The sequence below is a fragment of the Orycteropus afer genome, unplaced genomic scaffold (genome assembly GCF_000298275.1).
Source record: "Orycteropus afer afer isolate SDZICR_OR568_19922 unplaced genomic scaffold, OryAfe1.0 scaffold00083, whole genome shotgun sequence".
NCBI classification, from domain to species: domain Eukaryota; kingdom Metazoa; phylum Chordata; class Mammalia; order Tubulidentata; family Orycteropodidae; genus Orycteropus; species Orycteropus afer.
The window spans coordinates 8,140,065-8,158,413 of record NW_006921670.1 but is presented as its reverse complement, the minus strand read 5'-3'; the positions used below and the strand labels follow the sequence as shown (position 1 = coordinate 8,158,413).

General features: G+C 54.3%; 1 protein-coding gene across 1 annotated transcript in view; it reads left to right on the top strand.

Moving 5' to 3' along the window:
* ARFGAP3 (ADP ribosylation factor GTPase activating protein 3) overlaps window positions 1-17,932 on the top strand; it is a 77,096-nt gene extending 59,164 nt beyond the window's left edge. The window contains exons 14-16 of the mRNA XM_007941791.1: window positions 3,941-4,031; window positions 16,238-16,359; window positions 17,915-17,932. Of these exons, the coding sequence (XP_007939982.1) occupies window positions 3,941-4,031; window positions 16,238-16,359; window positions 17,915-17,932 (231 nt within the window). The remainder of the gene's footprint in view (window positions 1-3,940; window positions 4,032-16,237; window positions 16,360-17,914) is intronic.
* The last annotated feature ends 417 nt before the right edge of the window (window positions 17,933-18,349 follow it).

Genomic DNA, 18,349 nt, shown 5'->3' with positions numbered 1-18,349 from the left:
TGAAATTGTTGTAGGGTTTTGTCTGTGTTTTCCTCAGTTTTGTGAGTGTTTTCCTTGATCTGTCTCTCAATCCTTTGAAGATACTAAATATAATTATTTTCCTTATCAGGGAGTTCCAGTGCTCCTTCTTCCTCAGGGATGTGTTCTCAGTCTGCATCCTGGTCCCTTGTTTCTCCTGCTTTATCTTGCTTCTTTGTGTGGACTGTGATGGTCATGGTCTGTTGTCTCCAAGACATTGTGATGTTTTTGTCTTTGTATTTAATTGGTGGTTGTATATTGGAATGATTTGCCAAGATTTTTGTTTTCTTTGGATGTATCTGAGTAAGCAGGGTACTGTGTGCCTCTGTTTGCTAGTTGGCAGCACTTATGCCCTCACCACCTGTCTCCTTTCCAGTTGTCAGCCTCCTGTATGTCCATACTGTCCTTGGCAAGTGGAGCCTATTCTTAGGTTCCTGGAATCTGAACAAGAATGCTGTCACTTTAAATATCCAAAATGGCCACTGCTTGTAAACATTCAAAATGGCTATGCCCTCAGGACAGCTGAAAGTGCACAGCTCAGTTTGTCTCCTTCTTTGCTGTTTCCCTTTTTAGTAATCAGCCCCCAGTGCAGTAATCCATGCCAACCTTGGTGAGCAGGGCCGATTTTTAGGTTAATTCTCAGGTCCTAACACCACTTGGAAATATTCAGGCTGTCCATGCTGTCAGGATAGCTGACAATCCGCAGCTCTGTTTGTCTCTTTATTTGCTGTTTTCCTTCAGGTTCTTCTACTAGTTGGTGTTTAATTCACTTCTGTATCCTTTCCTTCAAAGCTCAGGGCTCCAGGATTATCTTCTGTATCTGTGTCAGTTAGTTTCTCTTTTCTTTATTGAAGAGGGTCTGTGTAGCTTGTCTACCTATTCCACCATCTATCTGAATTTCAGATGACTTTTGATACAACTGTGATTTATTGTTTAATGATTTTGAACCATAGTTAGATGAAGTATGTAAATGTGATTTGGGGAAGTAGATTTATTTATTTTCGGGTTGCTCCCTCTTTTCTCAGAAATGTTCACGAGCTTGTCTAGTGGCGTCTTGTGAAGGAGTATGATTCATATGGGAACGGGATGGCGGGAGTTCTCCCTCTGATTCCAAAGTGCTAATAGTTTACAGGAGCTCTTGGAGATAAAAGCTATCGCTGGCTTCTTGAGCTACACGGAGAATTGTTTCCTGAGGTATACTGATTTTGCTGCAGCAGTAGAACTTTGGCCATCTGTTGAGTGGATGTAGAGTTGCCACCTGGCAAGTCTGCCCTCTTCACCCGCGCACCTGTGCTCTGCAGCAGGGACCACCACACCCTCCCCCAGCCTAGGAAAAGGGGTCCTGGCTCCTGCTGAAGGCAGGTCCTGCACTGCTGCCCAGTCTTAGCCCCTCAGTCCTCCTGCTGCACCAGCACCTTGCGGGGTCAGCAGTTTTCTCCCTTTCCTCTGGCTCTTCCTGTTCAACCTAAATAATCTCCCTTATTAAAACACCATGACCACCACTTAGAGCCACCCAGAACCCTCTGAGCCATCTCTCTTTCAGAGCCTTTCCCAGCCACATTCCTCAGCAGAGTTCTCAGAGTAGCTTGTTTCCTGGTCCTCACCTCCTGCTGTGCCCAGCACCACTAAGATGTACCACTAAGAGGGCCTGGGTGGGCTCACCAGGGGCCAGGGCTGCTCCTTAGCAAATCCAGGCATTCCCTGCCTTTATCTTCCTAGATCTCTCCATCACCTGGGATGCACTCAGCAGTCCCCTCTCAAGACATTCTGGCCCCTTGACTGAATCTGTCTTTCCTGGTTCTTATGATAAGGACAGCTCTTACGGGGACTCTGTCCTCAGGCCTCTGCATTTACTAAATCACTAATCATCACCAAACCAAAACCAAACCTACTGCCATCAAGTCAATTCTGACTCATAGCAACCCCCCTTGAATTTCCAAGGCTGTAAATCTTTACGGAAGTAGATTGCCTCATCTTCTTCCCGCAAGCAGCCGGTGGGATTGAGACCACCAACCTTCTGGTTATGTAATCCTCACAGTAACCCTGGAAAGCAGGTCTTATTATTATCCCCGTTTACAGAGAGGAGATGATTGGCTCCGTGCCAAGTTTACACAGACAGGAAATGACAGAGCCAGGGCAGGAGCCCACGCAGTCACACTGGGCTCCTCCTTCCCCAATCCCGCCAGGTCCTCATTGCCCTGCCTCAGCCGGCCCTCCGTCAGGGTTCTCTGCTGATCTTCCTGCCTGACTCCTTCAGCCCTGCCCACCTGCAGTGTGTGCCCCCGCCACAAGGACCTCAGCCATGCCACCTCCTTCCTCTGCTTGGACAGCTGTCCTCATCCCCGGCACGCCACCCCCCGAGCACCCCTTCATCTCTCAGGACTCAGGCTGGCGATGCCTCTCTCGACCTCCGGGAAGAACAGTTCTCTGTCTCTGTGTCTCTGCTATTCTCCCTGGCTACCCACAGGGATATCCTGACACTTCAGATCTGCACTGGGTGAGATCTATCTTCAGTCACAGTGACTGGCGCCCCTTCATGTCCACACCTCTGTCCAGCTATCAGCCGGCACACCGTCCACAGCCACCACGTGCGTGTGGAAGAAGTGGATCCAACCTTGTCAAACGTATCTGATTGTGCTCCCCTGATGGAGGCCTTCGGTGTCCCCCCACCCCCGCCATGGCCACAGGACAAAGTCCAGACTCTGGCAGAAGCGCCTGCCACAGCCCTGCTTGCGTCTCATCTTCCTCAGCTTGAGGCCTTGGAGTTTTCTGTGCCTCTCTTGCTCCTCTCTGCCTTCATACCCCACCCCCTGCTTCCAAAGGTGGTAGACCTCTTTTGTTTCCTCAGGTGTCCCATGTCACCTGGTGTGGTAGTTAAGTTGTATGCCAACTTAGCTGGGCCTGGTTGAGTGGCTGGGCAGCTGGATGTAGTATTACTGGTAATATGATGAGACTGGTCATCAGCTCCATGGTGGAGTCTGCTGTGAGTGGCTGAGGAGCTGCTTTAGGGACGTGGTGTGCCCCCAGTACATAATGAGCAGCTTTGACAAAGGTCTCTGAGCATCTTGACACACTTGGGCCCTGCATGGAGCTGAGTCTTCATTCAGCAGCCTGCCATGTTGCTTGCTGATCTTGGGCCTGTCTCTGGATTTGAACTAGTGGCCTGCCATGTTGCTTGATAATTTGGGGACTGTGCCATTTTACTTGTCAGCCTTGGGTTTATCAGCCTCAGCAGCCAGCAGCTGCCTGAGTGAAGAAATGCCTCCAGCTCCGGTGGGCCAGGAGCAAGAGGCAGAGCTGCAGCACAGAAAAGGGGCCTTCACGCAGCCCCTCAAGCTGGCACTTTATGCTTGGACTTCTAGCCTCCTAACCTGTAAGAGAATAAACCCATGTTGAAGCCACCTGCCTGTGGTGTGTCTCTTATAGCAGCACTAGAGAACCAAGATGCTAGGGAGTCTTATTCTCCCATAGACTCTGAATCTCTAGGGACGTTAACAGCCCAGATGGAATTGAAAAGAAAGCATTTCTGGTTTCAGGGGGGCAGGCACTGCAGATGGACGGGGCCAGCTCAGGGCTCACACAGGAGCTTCCTTGCCAGTTTTCTGCAGCTGGGATTGAAGTACGCTCCGCTGTCGGCACATTCCATCCCTACTCTGGTCCCCTGCTTGGACTGTGGTTGGACGTGATAGGACATGATGCTCAGTGTCCGTCTGTCTGTCGTAGTCTCCGTCCCTGGACAGATGTGAAGGCAGGGCCTCTGTGGGTGCTCGCTGCCACCCCAGGGCCCTGCATTGGGGTGGCCTTGGTCACTTTTGGGGTGGGGGCTGGGAGGTGGACACATAGCTACGGCTCTTCAGTGACCGTTCCTGTGGTCATGAGCACCGTCCTAGAGCTAATGTTCCCTTCTCCTTGTTGGTTCTAGTTTGAGACCAGGGCCCGGCTGGAGAGGCTTTCGGCGAGTTCCTCCATAAGCTCCGCAGACCTGTTTGAGGAGCAGCGGAAGCAGACGCCAGGTACCGGGTGACGGGAGCATGCCAGTGGCAGGGTGAGGCGCTGAGGGGCTGGCCTTCGTGTGTGCAGCATGAGGGCATTGCCTGTTCCCAGGTCAGCATTAGCGAACGTTCTCTGCTCCTCTGCATCCCACACCCCAATGCAGAAGTCAGGTAGACCAGGAGTCTTACATGCGAGGAGACCGGGTGATGAACGCCATCCCAAGGGTGAGCTGGGAGGCCTCTTCCTGAGTATCTGCTGGCACAGTGTGCAGGCAGGTCTAGGACACTGTGTTACCGCAGCCCTGGAAGAGGATAGCCGGGGCACCCACATGACACTAACCACTCCCCAGCCGGGCAGCTGAGTCGCCCGTGTCTTAGTCTGTCCTCTGTAAAGTGGGTGGACAGTACTGACCTCATAAGGCTGCTGGAGGTTTAAATGAGATGCTGTGTGTAACGGGCCCAGCGTGGAGTCAGGCCACGGCAGGGACTTAGTCAACACACACTGAGTGAGCTGCCAGCCTATGGACACAGAAACAGGGCGACACTGACTGTCCCAGGCCCAGGGAAGACAGAACATGGGGCTGGGGGAGTGGGCAGGTGGGAGAGGAGTTCCCTGTCATCTCCTCCTCCCTCTTTGGGGTCCACACCCCAGAGGACAGAGGTCTAGTAGTCCTGGGTCTGGGGGCTAGGGTGATGCTCGTCACATGGTGGCAGGCTGAGCACTAGGATGGGATAGGCCCCAGGAGTGACCTCAATATGTGGACCCATCGTGACCGCTCAGAGCCGTGCCACCCCCTGCCCTTACATTCTGTTACCCCTGAGCCTCAAGAAATCTTGCTCAAGTTTCCCAAACTGGTTTTAGCCAGACTGTTGGTTAAGGAAGGTGACCCCATTTGTTAGCAGGAGAGCCCGAGGGGAGGGGCAAGAGCTGGGGCGTTGAGGGCCCAGTGCCATCTGCACCCCTCATTTCCAGCCGTGGAGGAGCTGGTCATGGGCTCTTGTGGAAGAGGTGAGTCTGTTCATGGGGTGACCACCATGGTGAGTCCAAAAGGAGACAGTTCAACAGAGAAGGTCATGGGCAGACCCCAAGTGGCTGGCCCTCTGTGGTGACAGATTGGGGACATTAGAAGACCCCTGTGGCCAGGATGCGGTGTTGCAGTGGGACGGGGCGTGCTAACCCTGCAGCATCTGGGGAGTGAGGGTGTGTGCTGGCAGAGTGGCTGGCCTGTGTCCTGAGAGGCACCTCAAGGAGTCGGGCGCCGAGGCCAGAGTGGGCCTGGCCGCTGTGTCTGCTTCACTGAGTGGTGGTGGGCTGGGGGCAAGGCTGCCCGTGGGCCAAAGAGCTCCCAAGCGGGGCTGGGTGCCTTCAGCTTCACATTGTTGTTGTTGTTATGTGCCGTCGAGTCGGCCCCAACTCATAGCGACCCCTCCTTGGGTTTCTGAGGCAGTATCACTACGGAAGTAGAATTGCCCAACCTTCCTTCCGAGGAGTGGCTGGTGGGTTTGAACCGCCAGCCTTCTGGTTAGCAGTCAAGTGCTTTAGCCACTATGCTACCAGAGCTCCCCAGCTTCACATTACTCCGGAGGATTTCCTAACCCAGATTCTCGTGGGACCCGTGGGGTCATAGGCTTATGCTCTGTCTCTGAACGTCCAGTGTCCTAGCCTCTTGTCTGGCCGCCTCCTTCTGTGACCATGCCCCTTGAGGGCTTCCAGCATGTACACCTCCGCTGCGCCCATACAGGTCTGTGCAGGGCCACCTGGCCGGAGCCCTGGCAGTGTGGCAGGTCAATCCAGGGGCCCAATATCATTAAAAATCACCCTTTGGCAACATGTGGTCTTGTAATTAAGTTGTTGAAAGCTTCACTCTGAAACATTGTTGTTTTGTTTAAGAAACTTTCCTGTTGTTGAAAGGAAATTGAGGCTGGCCTGTGTTTACCTTCCTGTCCTCTTTCTGAGTACAAAAGTCCATGAATTTTTCTGGGCCCCTCTTTGGGCCCAGGCAAACTCTGGTTCCCGGCAACTTCTGGCCGTATTAAGGGTGCACCCTGGGGTGCTGGGCCAACCAAGGGCCTCACACCACGGACCCAGCCGGCCGGCCTCTGCCTGGCGGAGCTCAGCCCCTACCTCTCCTCCATCCCAAACCCAGGGGCCGGACCGTGGCACCCTCATTCTGCACTGTCCACCGGCTCACTGTGAACATGCTGCTGAGTGCCGCCTCAGTAGGTGTGCGGAGGCTGTTCCCGTTACATGTTTAAACTTGTGTTTGGAGTGCCTCTCAGAAAGGAGCAGAAGCAGGTCTTAAGAAACTCTTCTGACCATCTCCGCGCTCATGAAATGTTCCTACATGGATCGCGTTGTCATTTGTCACCGAGTCGACTCCTATTCTGGCTTATAAGTATGTCATGAGAAAAGATCATTAAAAAAAAACCCCACTGTCGTCGAGTAGGATACGACTCATAAACGACCCCTCCTTGGGTTTCCAAAGCCGTATCACCACGGAAATAGATTGTAGAGATGCCACCTTGGAAACCCAAGAAGGGGTCGCTATGAGTCCCACTCGGCCTATAAATGTCAGGAAAAAAGATGAGATATTGTAAATGTGAAAGTCGCCCATGAAGTAAGGCACTCCCAGGATGTGCCTTCCCCCCGGAGCCCTGTGGCCAGAGAGGCAGCAGGTTGTGCAACGACCAGGTAGATACATGGGGAGCAGCATGTCCGTGGGTAGTGAGACTCTCGGCCGGGCTGCTAGATACTGAGACGTTGGCCTCCATGCAGTTGAGGGCCACGCGGGTGTTCTTTCTTGTTCTTGTCCCGCCTCCGTTGTCCGTTTCCCCTGCTGTCACCAAAATGTGCCCAACGTGGGAAGGATCGGGTGGGAAAGATTAGCCCAAGTGTTTGAGGTCTTTGGGACAGCCCTGTTGTCATCTGTTAGCCAGCGTTGCCTGGTTTTCTCTTTAAAGACCTTTTATGTTTCTTCCAATCACAGAAGTTACACACACTGGAGGCATTATAGTGTGCACCTCTTTCATCCTGCCTTTTTTTTTAAAAAAAAAATAACAATAATGTTTTTGGTGGAATTTTGCACAGTAATTTGAGTTCGCATCTGACACTTTCTTTACTCGTTGCTTAACGACATTAGTTATGTTTCCCACAGCGTGTCCATGTTCTCTTTCATTGCGTTCTGGCTGATCTGTATCCAGGGCCTACTTTTCCCACCCGCCCCATCCAGAATCAGACTCATAAGAATCTTTGCTTTAGAGCAACAGTCCGTGTTTTGGTCTCATGTAGATAGTTTTTTACTGGAGCACGTACTCACGGATGATGCCTTTTTTTGTATCCACTCTGTTACTTAGTTAAAAGGTAATCTCAGGAGATAGTTGCAGTTGAAGGTTTAAAGAGTATCTCAAGGAGTCTGGACTTTTAAGAATTATGGGTTCTGTTCCATGTTTTCCTCCCCTTCTGCCAGAGTCTGCCTATGATGGACTGATCAGAAAGATCGGTAGTGGTGGCCGGGCACCATCTAGTTGCTCTGGTCTCAGGGCAGATGAGGCCGTGGCTCGTGTGGGTAGTTAGCTCTGGAAACTAGTTTCTTCTCTGAGTCTTTGGTTTCCTTCTTCCTTTTCTGTTCCTGATGACTGGAGACCAGTGGTTGTATCTTAGATGGCCACTTGTAAGCTTTTAAGGCCCCAGACACTACTCACCTTAATAGCCTTCAAACCTAGAAAACTGGTCTCGCAAGCTGTTTGGTTAAGTCTGAGAGGTGATTGCAATTGTGACTCCCATGACCATGGTACCTGCATATACATGTATGTACTTGGATGTACATATAGATAGGTGTACCCATGTATACATGCACCTGTACCTGCATACCTGTGTGCCTCAATACAGTCATAGGTGACCGTACACCCGTCTTTGTTCATTGTTGGTATTACTGCCAAATTGTGTTACGTCTAAGTCCTTGGGACCGACATCCTCTTCCCCTGAGTGCTTCTCAGTGACCTTGTTCACGTTGGCTGAGCTGTGCTGATGACACACACATTCCGTGTCATCCTGCCTTTCCTTTAACATTCAGGCATAAACATATTCTCACGTCATTAAATACCCTTTGCAGACATTTGAGTGGCTCCGTAGAACATTCTTCAGCCTCTCACCCACATCTGTTCCCCACATCATTCAGTCAAGAAGTGGGGGGCATGGGCCAGGGGCGGGTCAGGAGCTGGTTGGTGTTCAGGCTGCTTTGGACACTTCACAAACTGGCACCTCCACACTCTTCTTCATTCTCATCGGCGCCAGTTCCATAATGTTCAGGGCCCAGGGCAAAATGAAAGTGTGGGGACCCGAGATCCTGGATAGAGTGGGAGGGCACCAGGTTTGCTGGTCTGAGAGCCTGGTGAGACCTCTGAGACTATGGCCCCCAGCTACCCTCCGGGTCTGGAACTCAACTCACTCCTGTGGCTTCCAGCCAAACAATAGACAGGCATATGGGCCGAACATTGACATCAGGTAGATACACTCCTTGGAGAGATCAATCATGGGAGAAAGAAGGGCAGTGTTTGCACAGGGAGACAGCTCGGGGGCCAGCAATGCACGGGAGGGAAGGACACAGAGAAGAGGTAACTACAGGAAGGAAGTGGGAAAAGAGCTGTTACCTTGTGGGGAATTGTAGTCAATGTCATGACACAAAATGTGTATGAACTGCTGTATGGAAGATGAATTTGCTCTGTAATCTTTCATTCAAATCACAATAAAAATTTTAAAAAAAGAAATGAAAATGTGGGGCCTCTTGTTCAAAATGCAGGAAAAAAAATCTGTGTGGGATCAAAGGGTCAAGAGCAGTGGGAAAGATTAGATTAGGAACCTTCGTGGGCAGTGAGTTCATGTTAATGGAGGGACAGCTCAGAAAAGGAGAGTGAAAATGGTCGCACAGCTGGAAGAATGTCGTCTGTCCCTGAACTGCACACGCAGAAATGACTGAATTGGTGTATGTTCTGCTGTGTATATTCTCAACCACAACAAAACTAAAGTAAATTTTAGGAAAAAAAGGCAAGGAAAAAGATGCTGTGCGAGGGGCGCCGTTGAAGACGCTGGGAGGGGTGCTGGGTGTGAGGTGGTGTCCCAGAGGCTCTGGGCGAGGGGCGCTGTGTGAGAGGCGCTGGGAGGGGCGCGGGGCGAGGGGCGCTGGGCGTCGGGCGGTGTGCGAGTAGCGCTGAGTGAGAGCTGCTGTCAGGCGCGGGGAGGTGCGTTGTGAAAGGTGCAGAGACATTAGGTTTTGGCCTTTCTTCCACATTCTCTCTCTCGGCTCCATGTGGTGTTGTTATTTGCTTTTTAATGTCATTGTTGGAGCTCTTGTGGCCTAGTGCCTAGGGCACTTGACTGCTAACCAGTAGGCTGGCGGTTCAAACCCACCAGCCACTCCTCGGAAGGAAGGTTGGGCAATCTACTTCCGTAGTGATACCGCCTTGGATTCCCAAGGAGGGGTCACTATGAGTCAGGAAACACTCCATGGCAGTGAGTTTTTTTTTTGTTGTTCTTGTTAAAGTCACTGTAAATGAAGAAAATGAACATTTAAAATTATTAGCATGATTTCACCATTCATGTTTATATTGTGTAATGCCAGTTTTTCTTTTTTATTGTGGAAAAAATATATATAACAAAACCTTGACCGAGTTGACAGTTTTTGTATGTATAACTCAGTGACTTTGGTTATGTTCCTCACGGGGTGCCACCATCACCACGGTCCTTTTCCAAATTATTCCGCCACCATGAACAGGAAGAAATTCCGTGTCCCCTAAGGAACTGGCTCCCCTGCTCCCCTCCCTGCCACCCCTAGTGACCCCAGATAACCTTTGTCTCTCCACACTTGTTTATTTCATGGGAGTGGGAGCCTACAGTGTTTACCCTTTTGTGACTGACTGAGTTCCCTCAGCAGAAGATTCATCCATGTTACAGCATGTATCACAGCGTTGTTTCTCCTCATGGATGAGTGGTGTTCTGCGGCAGGTGTGTATATATGTGTGTGTACACCACCTTTTGTTGATCCCTTTATCTAGGGGCGACGTGTGGGATTTGCCCACCGTCGGCTTGGGGACTGGTGCTGCAGGGAGCGTTGGAGCAGCGTTCGCTCTTGTTCCTGCTGTCACGTCTTTTCAGTCCATCCCAGGGATTGGAATGTTGGAATTGCTGGGTCATGTGCTGGTCCTGTATTTAACTTTTTGATGAACCACCTGTTGCAGACTGGGTTCTGAAATAATGACTAGAAAGTCAGCTGTAGCTCAGAGAGAAATTTAATAAGAGGACAGTGACCTTGCAAGGTGGAGACACACGCAGCCTCGGGGTTTTTATAGTAGTTTTTTTAAGGCCGTGGTTTGATTTCAAAAGACCTTATGCAGGGAGGCCTTTGTAAAATCCTGACCCTTTCGGGAAGGTCGGGAAGCAGAACAAGGTTGGATCAATACCTCAGCTTCCTTCAGGCTGTGCGCAGTCTGCCGTTTGCCCCTGGTTCGCGTCTCGGTCCCGTCTTGGACTGGCCGTCTTAGCTCATGAGGTGGCAAAGGAGGGCAGGGGTGCACAGGCTGCAAAGCTGGTTAGCGCTGGCCACAGGGAGTGAGCGGGAAGACGTCTCAAGCCTGGGCTGTCGTCAGGAAAGGCCGTTTAAGTAGGAAATTGATATTTGCATTATTTCTTTTGCAGGGTTTCTTCCTTAGTCCCGTGATCTAAGGAACGCAATGTACCTGTCCTGTGAGCTGTTCCTGTCTTGGTTTTGTGATCTTAGGAATGTGGTTGCAGGGGCAGGATTCTTATATGATTACGACTACAAGTAGCAGAGTAAGGCAGTGTTTAAATTGAACAAGATTAATACGGAACTCCGATGAGGACACCCCTTCATCCCCCAGAAACTCTGACCTGCCTTCACTGGTGCACAGTGACATCTTTCTGAGGGCTCACTGGCCGTTTGTGCGTCCTCTTTGGTGTAATATCCATTCAGGTCCTTTGCCTGTTTTTTGTTTGGGTTGTTTGTCTTTTTAGTGGTGAGTTGTAGGAGTTCCTGATACATTCTAAATATTAAACCCTGATCAGATATATGGTCCCCAGAATTTTCTCCCAGTCTGCAGGTTGTCTCGTCATCCACAATGCCAGATTGAAGGACAAATGAAGGCATATTTGACACATGCAGAATCATGGAAATTACAGTTTTAATGTTGTACTCTGTACAGTGCATCTTGTTTTTCCCACCGTAGTGGAAACACTACACGAAACTAACTCAGCTGTGTTTATTTCATGTGTTTATTGAGTCACCCACATTCTCTACCCCGACTTCCTGATGCGCGAGAGAGGACAGGAAGGAGCGGTGTGGAGCCCAGCTCCCCCAGCCTCTCTGTCGCCAGTTTCAGTGCAGCCGATACAGGGAAGGAACACGGAAGAAAGGCGCGGGTGGTCACGGTCGTTTGTGTTGCCAGAGCGCCACTGCCTCCTTGTCATCTGAAGCCAGGGCTAACTGAGCAGCTGAGTCGCTCCGTCACCTGCCGTCGGGTCAGATCCAACGCATAGCGACCCCTCCTTGGGTTTCTGAGGCATTATCTCTACAGAAGCAGGTTGCCCAGTCTTCCTTCTGTGGTTTGAGCCACTGGCCCTCTGGTTAGCAGCCAAATGCCTTATCCACTACTCTACCAGAGTTCCTTCTGTATGTATCTTAAAAACTCAAACCAAACTCACTGCAGTTGAGCTGGACCCGACTCATAGCGACCCCTCCTTGGGTTTCCGAGGCGGTATCTCTATGGACGTAGATTGCCCAGCCTTCCTTCCGAGGAGTGGCTGCTGGGTTTGAACCGCCAGCCTTCTGGTTAGCAGTCAAGTGCATTAGGCACTGCGCCACCAAAGGGCCCTCCATTCCCTAGTGCTATGTAACAGATGCACCCCAAGCCGGGGCTGTAAGGAGCACGGGTTACCGCTCAGCTGTGGAGGCTGGGAGTCTGAACTGCTGTGTGTGCAGGCCTGGGGGCGTTCTGGGCCATTGTAGCCGCGTCTCACTCTGGGCCCTCACGGACCTGTGTGTGTTCCAGTAGGACCCACAAGGGCACGTTTACAGCCCGGTGTTGATTGGCTGGTTAAGTGTGTGGCAAGTCCAGGACAGGAGCTGGGCTGTGGGCAGCTCCCTGTGGCTTCAGGCCTTCATCCTCCCACCCCCAGCCCCACCCCGTGCGCACACACTAGCCACACGGTCAGACAGAGCTTTGGGTCTCCCTCGGGGCCGGATCTAACCAGAGCAGCTGGAGGGATTGAATGAGAAACACATGTACCGCGTCTGTCCCATGCCCACTCGGAGAGCAGGGCCACTTAGGGTGTGGGATGTGCTGCCCACCTGGTCCCTGGGTCTGCGAGGCCCACTCAGGCGTCAGCCACCCTCGCCCTTTCTCCTCGCTGGCCCCCGAGCCCTGGGGCCTGGGAACTGACCAGCTTTGTGGTCTGGTGGTTTGGTTGGGCTCTTTGCTCACGGTGCCTGTCAGACAGCACAGCTGTGCGGGGACGCCCTCAGAGAAGATGTGGTTACATGAAGCAAGGCCTCGTTAATCTTAGCAAACCGGCGTCCGGCGTCCGTGTGTCCGTCCCAGCTGTGGGCCCTGCAGCACTTCCCGTCGTCATTAAGCTGATTGCTCCTCTGTCTTGGAGACGCTTTCCCTCTGGCTTTGCCTCCATGTGAGGGAAATGGTACATGATGTCCTATTAAAAATTAATTTTCTGAAGAGCCTTGGAGCCGCCCCCAACCTCCCCGCTCCCTCCCCACACCCGTGGCCTTTCTCTGGTGTCCTCAGGTCTCTGTCTCAGGCCAGGCCCTTGTCGCCTGAGCCACGACTGTGGCCACAGCCCCGCTTGTCCCCCTTCCTCACCCCTTCCAGAGGGGTCTCTGGAAGGCCGTGCTAACCCCTTTTGGGGGCGGGGCTCCTGTCGGCCTCCCGGCTCCCCTGTGGCCTCTCCCCACAGTGCCCTTGGGCCTGCAGATCCCAAGCCACACTGTGCTCCCTTGGCCTCTGAGCCTGGAATGTTCTGTCCCTCCTGGTCACCCAGATGACCCATGACCACTATCTGCGCCCTGGGACCGGGTCAGGCCCCTCTGTGTTCTGACCACTGGGGCTGAGGCCGTCGGTGACTGTCCCCCAGCCTGAGTGTCCCTCCTCATCTCTCTACCTTGGTGCCTCGCAGAGGACCTGGCTCAGGGAAACCCCAGTAAGTGTTTGGTGACTGAATGGACGAGCCCCAGAAGCACCCACTGGTCTAGCAGCCCCTCTGTCGGGAGCACGCAGAGCCATGGCCATGCTTGCTCTCCTCCGCGCCCTGGCGTCGGCACGGCACATGGCAGGTGGGCGGCAGTGGTGTGTGCGGCTCCTGGCCACACGCTGTAAGCCTGTGTGCTCGTGGTCACGCGTCCTTCCCCGTGTGGTGGTCATGCAGGTGCGTACAGCTGAACTCCAGGAGGTGACGAGCAGAGCCCCTGCTGCCCAGGGCAAACTCTGTCACCTCTGCGGAGGTGTTTCCACCGCGAGACCTCCTGTCAGACAGACACAGGACCTTCCCGTCAGCCTCCCCGACGTGGACCAGCTTCCCAGCCCCACAGGCCTCTCCTCAGAGCAGGAACCACCCTCCTGTTCTCCCTTTCAGCCCCCCGTGGACGGTCAGTCACTCAGCTCATCACACAGCTCCCCAGGACCCTCGGACCCCCACCTCCTCCTCGCCCCCAGGACCCCAGCTACATCCCCCTCTTAAGCACTCCAGGCCCCTCGTGTCCATTCACACCTACCCCAGGACCCCCAGGTGTACCCACTCCTCCTCACCCCACAAGCCTCCGACCCACCCCCTCCTTCACCCCACAGCCCTCAGCTCCACCTTCCCCCTCACCCCATGACCCTCAGGTCCACCCACCCCCCACAACCCTCACCTCAGGTCCACCTACCCCCTCACCCCATGACCCCAGCTCCGCCCCCCCCCTCACCCCATGACCCTCAGGTCCACCCACCCCCCACAACCCTCACCTCAGGTCCACCTACCCCCTCACCCCATGACCCCAGCTCCGCCCACCCCCTCACCCCATGACCCCAGCTCCGCCCCCCCCCTCACCCCATGACCCCATCTCCACCCCCTCCCTCACCCCATGACCCCAGCTCCGCCCCCTCCTCCCCCTGCCTGGCCCTGCATTGGCCTCCTGACTGCTCACTTCCTTCATGGTCGCCCCGGATTCCACTGTGTACACGCAGCACAGGCCACAGCATCCTTGGGTGTTGTCTGTCTGCCTCAGGTGGCGGGCAGTTAGTTCAGGAGCACGGTCTGTGGTGTCTGTTCTGAGAACAGACCTGGGGCCCGACCGCATCTCCGGGTCAGGGAGCCTCTTCCTGAGGAAGAGGGCAAGAGCCGCCGTTTACCAAAGGCCCCGATGGCGTGTGCACATTCAGGCTCCTTTGACCACTGGGGCCTCTGAGCCCTGTCCTTCCTGCCGCCCTGGGCAGCCGTCACAGCCCCCAAGGTGCTGAGTGTGGGCATGGCTGCCTGCCAGCCACCAGCGGGAAGACAGTCTTTGCCAAACACCGGGAGGTTTCTGGTCAGGTTTCTCCCAGTTGGAGCCCGTCCACGCCTGGGCAGCAGACCTGCAGTGGGGGATGGCCCACTTTGCCAGAGGCCTGGCATCTGCCCCACAAGTTCCCAAGTTCCTTGTCCTCTCAGGGCTCGGTCGGCAGGATGAAGCGTGTACTGAGCGTGAGCAGATGCGCCAGCCAGGTGAGACCTGGGCTTGTTTCTCTGTCACCTGGGAGGCCGTTGAGGACCAAGTGGCTCAGGCCCCTTCCGTCTGTTGCCTGGGCTCCCGTGAACTCCATCCCCTAGTTCACGGAGGACAGAGGCCACAGGGAGGGGCCTCCCCACCACCTCTGGGCACCTGGCTCTGAGGGTAGTTGGTGGGGGGCAGCTCTGAGGAGGGAACGGAGCCCTTGTGCTCGGACTCCATTGTGTGCGCCTCAGGGACGTTCTCAAGTTTGAAACTCCCTAGCAAAGGAGGAACTGCCCTCTGAGCTCTGGTCCACGCCGACCAGCCACCCTGGTCGTGACTCGCCTCCACGCGCACCGTCCCACCATGGCTTCTCATTTGCGGTGGCTCAGTCAGGCAGCTGAAAGTGGCTGTGCTGGGATTTGAACCTGTCGCTGCTGTGGGCTTCTGCTCTGTGCCTGGCAAAGGGCTCTGAAATTTCACAAAGTCCCTTCCCAGCTCTTTTGTGGAGCGGAGAGGAAGAGCTTGAGCCCAGGGCCCTCACACATGGCGCCCATGGGAGCAGTGCGTGGTAACCGATGGTGAAGTCCACGTGCATCGTTTCTGTTGATCAAGGGGCAGGCAGGTGGAGGCAGGTCACAGGTAAGGCCCAGGGCAGCTGCAGGCTGGGCCGCCCTCCCTGAGCCGTCCCGTCCCACCACAGTGGTGTAACATAGGTTCGCACCTATAATGACACTGCAGTGCTGTGTGTACACAGAGACCATATGGTAACGTTTGTGTCCGGACGGTCAACTTGGCAACTGTAGAAGCCCAGCTCAGACCAGCCTGAGTAAACACGTGCAAGTACTGGCTCCGTCCCCTGGAAGGTTCAGAGTCAAACAGTGGCCTCGGGCTGGACCCCTGGCTTTCCGGCTTGTTCTGTAGGCAGGGCCTTGTCTCTTGAGCTACATCCAGCTCCCTCTGTCCGTCTGTCCTCGAGGAGGGAGTGAGAAAGGCAGTCAGAGGCACAGACAGCCACAGCAGGAGCCCAGAGCCAGCGGTCTCCTTTCACTTTACTGGAGTCAGTGACTCAAATCATTGAGTGGCTGGGAGGAGGAAGGCACAGTCCCCAGAGGGAGGGACAGTGGCTTTGACCAGAAGAGGGAAACCAAGATGTCCGCCATTTGCCCTTCACTGAGTACTTTTGGAACAGAGGCCCAGAGAGGGTGAGGAACTTGTCCAAACGCACACAGCTTGGAAGTGGCAGCGCCCAATTTGAACCCATGATAGTTAAGACCCCAGTGCTGCGTCTTCTCTCGGCTCGTCCGTGGTGGGGCTGGGCCTTAAACCCGGGCCGTACCCCACAGCTGGGTCTTTTCCTGTGAGCACAGCGGCTGCTCCGGGGGAGCAGGGAGGGTGTGGGGGATGTGTTCTCTGAAGCCCTGAGCTCTCCGCCGGGCTGCCATGACAGTAATGTGCTGGTGTCTGTGTGCGCAGGAAACTACACCCTGACGAGCGTGCTGCCTGCCGCGCCCGACATGGCGCAGTTCAAGCAGGGCGTCAGGTCCGTGGCCGGGAAGCTGTCTGTCTTTGCCAACGGCGTCATGACTTCCATCCAGGTAGGCCTGTGGGGTGGGGGTCGCGGTGTGCGGAAGCGGGGATTGGGACACGGTGGGCCTGCGTGTGGCTGTGTTTGTCCCCGTGCACCCAGGGCGTGGTGAGAACCTGAAGTCACAGTCTGTATTTGCCGAGATGTTTCCGGAGATGGTGGGAGCCCCCGTGACTGTGCTCGACTGTGCTCTATTGGGCGTCCGGAGCAAGAGTTGTGTTTCTCACAACTTACCCACAGGCCCCACCACGGGGGCAACCTCGGGGGGTGTCTCACCCCAGTTTTAGGCTTCTCTTCCCTCTACTTATTTTTTATGGTGTAAAATATGTACAACATAAATGGTGCTGTTGGAACCGTTTTTAATCGTCCGATTCAGCGGCATTAATTAGAGTCGCAATATCGAACAACCAGCACTACTGTCTGTTCTGAAACCCTCCCGTCACCTCAACCAGAAACTCAGTCCCGTTTGATCAGTGACTGCCCACTGCTCAGCCCCGGCCCTGGGTCCCCGATCCATTGGCCTGTTCTATGCCTCATCGAGTGGACTCAGACAGCCTGCCTGTGTCTGACTGACTGCCCTCGGCGTCCCGTCCATCACCCACGTCCTAGCACGTCTAGAGCCCCATTTCTCTTTACGGCCGAGTAATACTCGCTGTGCATCTGCTGTTAACGTTTCACTGTATTAGGTCTTAGTTCCAGATTTCTGTGCTTATCTCGTAAAATGACAAAAGGGATTCTCTTGTACATACAGTTTCACATCCTGCTTTTCTCTGTGACGTTAGGACCATTTGTGTGTAATTTAAAATAACCCCCAAACTACGTTCTTTTGAGTGCAATTGCATATCTCGTTTACTGAACGGTTCCCAGTGGATGGTGAGGCTGTATTTCAGTCTTGACATCCTTGTACATAAAAACGTGAGCCCATCTCTGATTCCATGAACGGCCCGTGTGGTGAACCTTCTCGTTTAGGTCCGTTTCTCTAGGAGGATTCTGTCACTGATGTAGAGCATGGCCACTGGGACCAGGACCTCATGGACACAGACCCGGTGCCCCTGAAAGCGGCTCCTGGTCCCCTCAGCACCGTTCTGGCCCCAGTTGGAGGGATATGGGGACGCTCCCCACTTCAAAGAATCTCCTTAACCACGCAGGGGTCCCACTGTTGTCCCTTCAGTTGGAATTCCCAAGGCCCTTCCATGCCCTGAGGTCATCCCCCAGGCAGGTGATGTCGCGTTCTGTAGATGCCCCTCCCACGTCGTCCCAGGTGAGGACACAGAGCAGGCCAGGTCGCACACCTGCAGATCACTCACCTGAACCAGCATCGTGCAGCCGGGCTCCAGACACCTCCACTGGCTCCCAGAGGGCTCGGGGTCTGGGCCTCGGGGAAGCTCGCACTTCCCCACCCCGCTCTCCCTCTGCAGCCAGAGGCCTGCTTCCCGCTTGAGGCAGGAAGTCACTGGGCCGGGCGGCTGTGTCAGTTTGCTGGCAGGGACCGTCCTGTGCGAGGAGATGAGGACGGGTGTGTGGGGGACTGGGCGCTGGTGACTCCTCCTGTCTCCTCCCTGCAGGACCGCTACGGCTCCTAAGGCCGCTCCCACCGTTTGCTCCTGGGGCAGTTCCAGTTCCTCTGTGAGCGAGCCAGAGGCCACACCGCAGCCCACAGCGAAGACCAGGCGGTTCCGCGGAGTCTTGCTGCTTTTCCACAGAGTATATATATATATGTGTGTGTGTGCGTGTGTGTATATATATCTCCATTTCCGACTTTTAATATTTCCCTGCACAATCCTCGTCTTTGATGTCGTAGAAGCTCTTCCCTGCTCCGCCTTCCTCCCTGTGTGTGCCCTCCTCGGGCAGGTCCAAGCTTTGCTTTTCTGGAAACTTCGGTGCCACGACAGCCGGGGGCCTGGGGACCCGCCCTGTGGAGTGAAGGCCAGAACCTCTGTTTTGGGGTCTCGTGCTGCGGGACTCAGGCCCAGGGCCCCTGGAGGGTGCCACCCCACTCA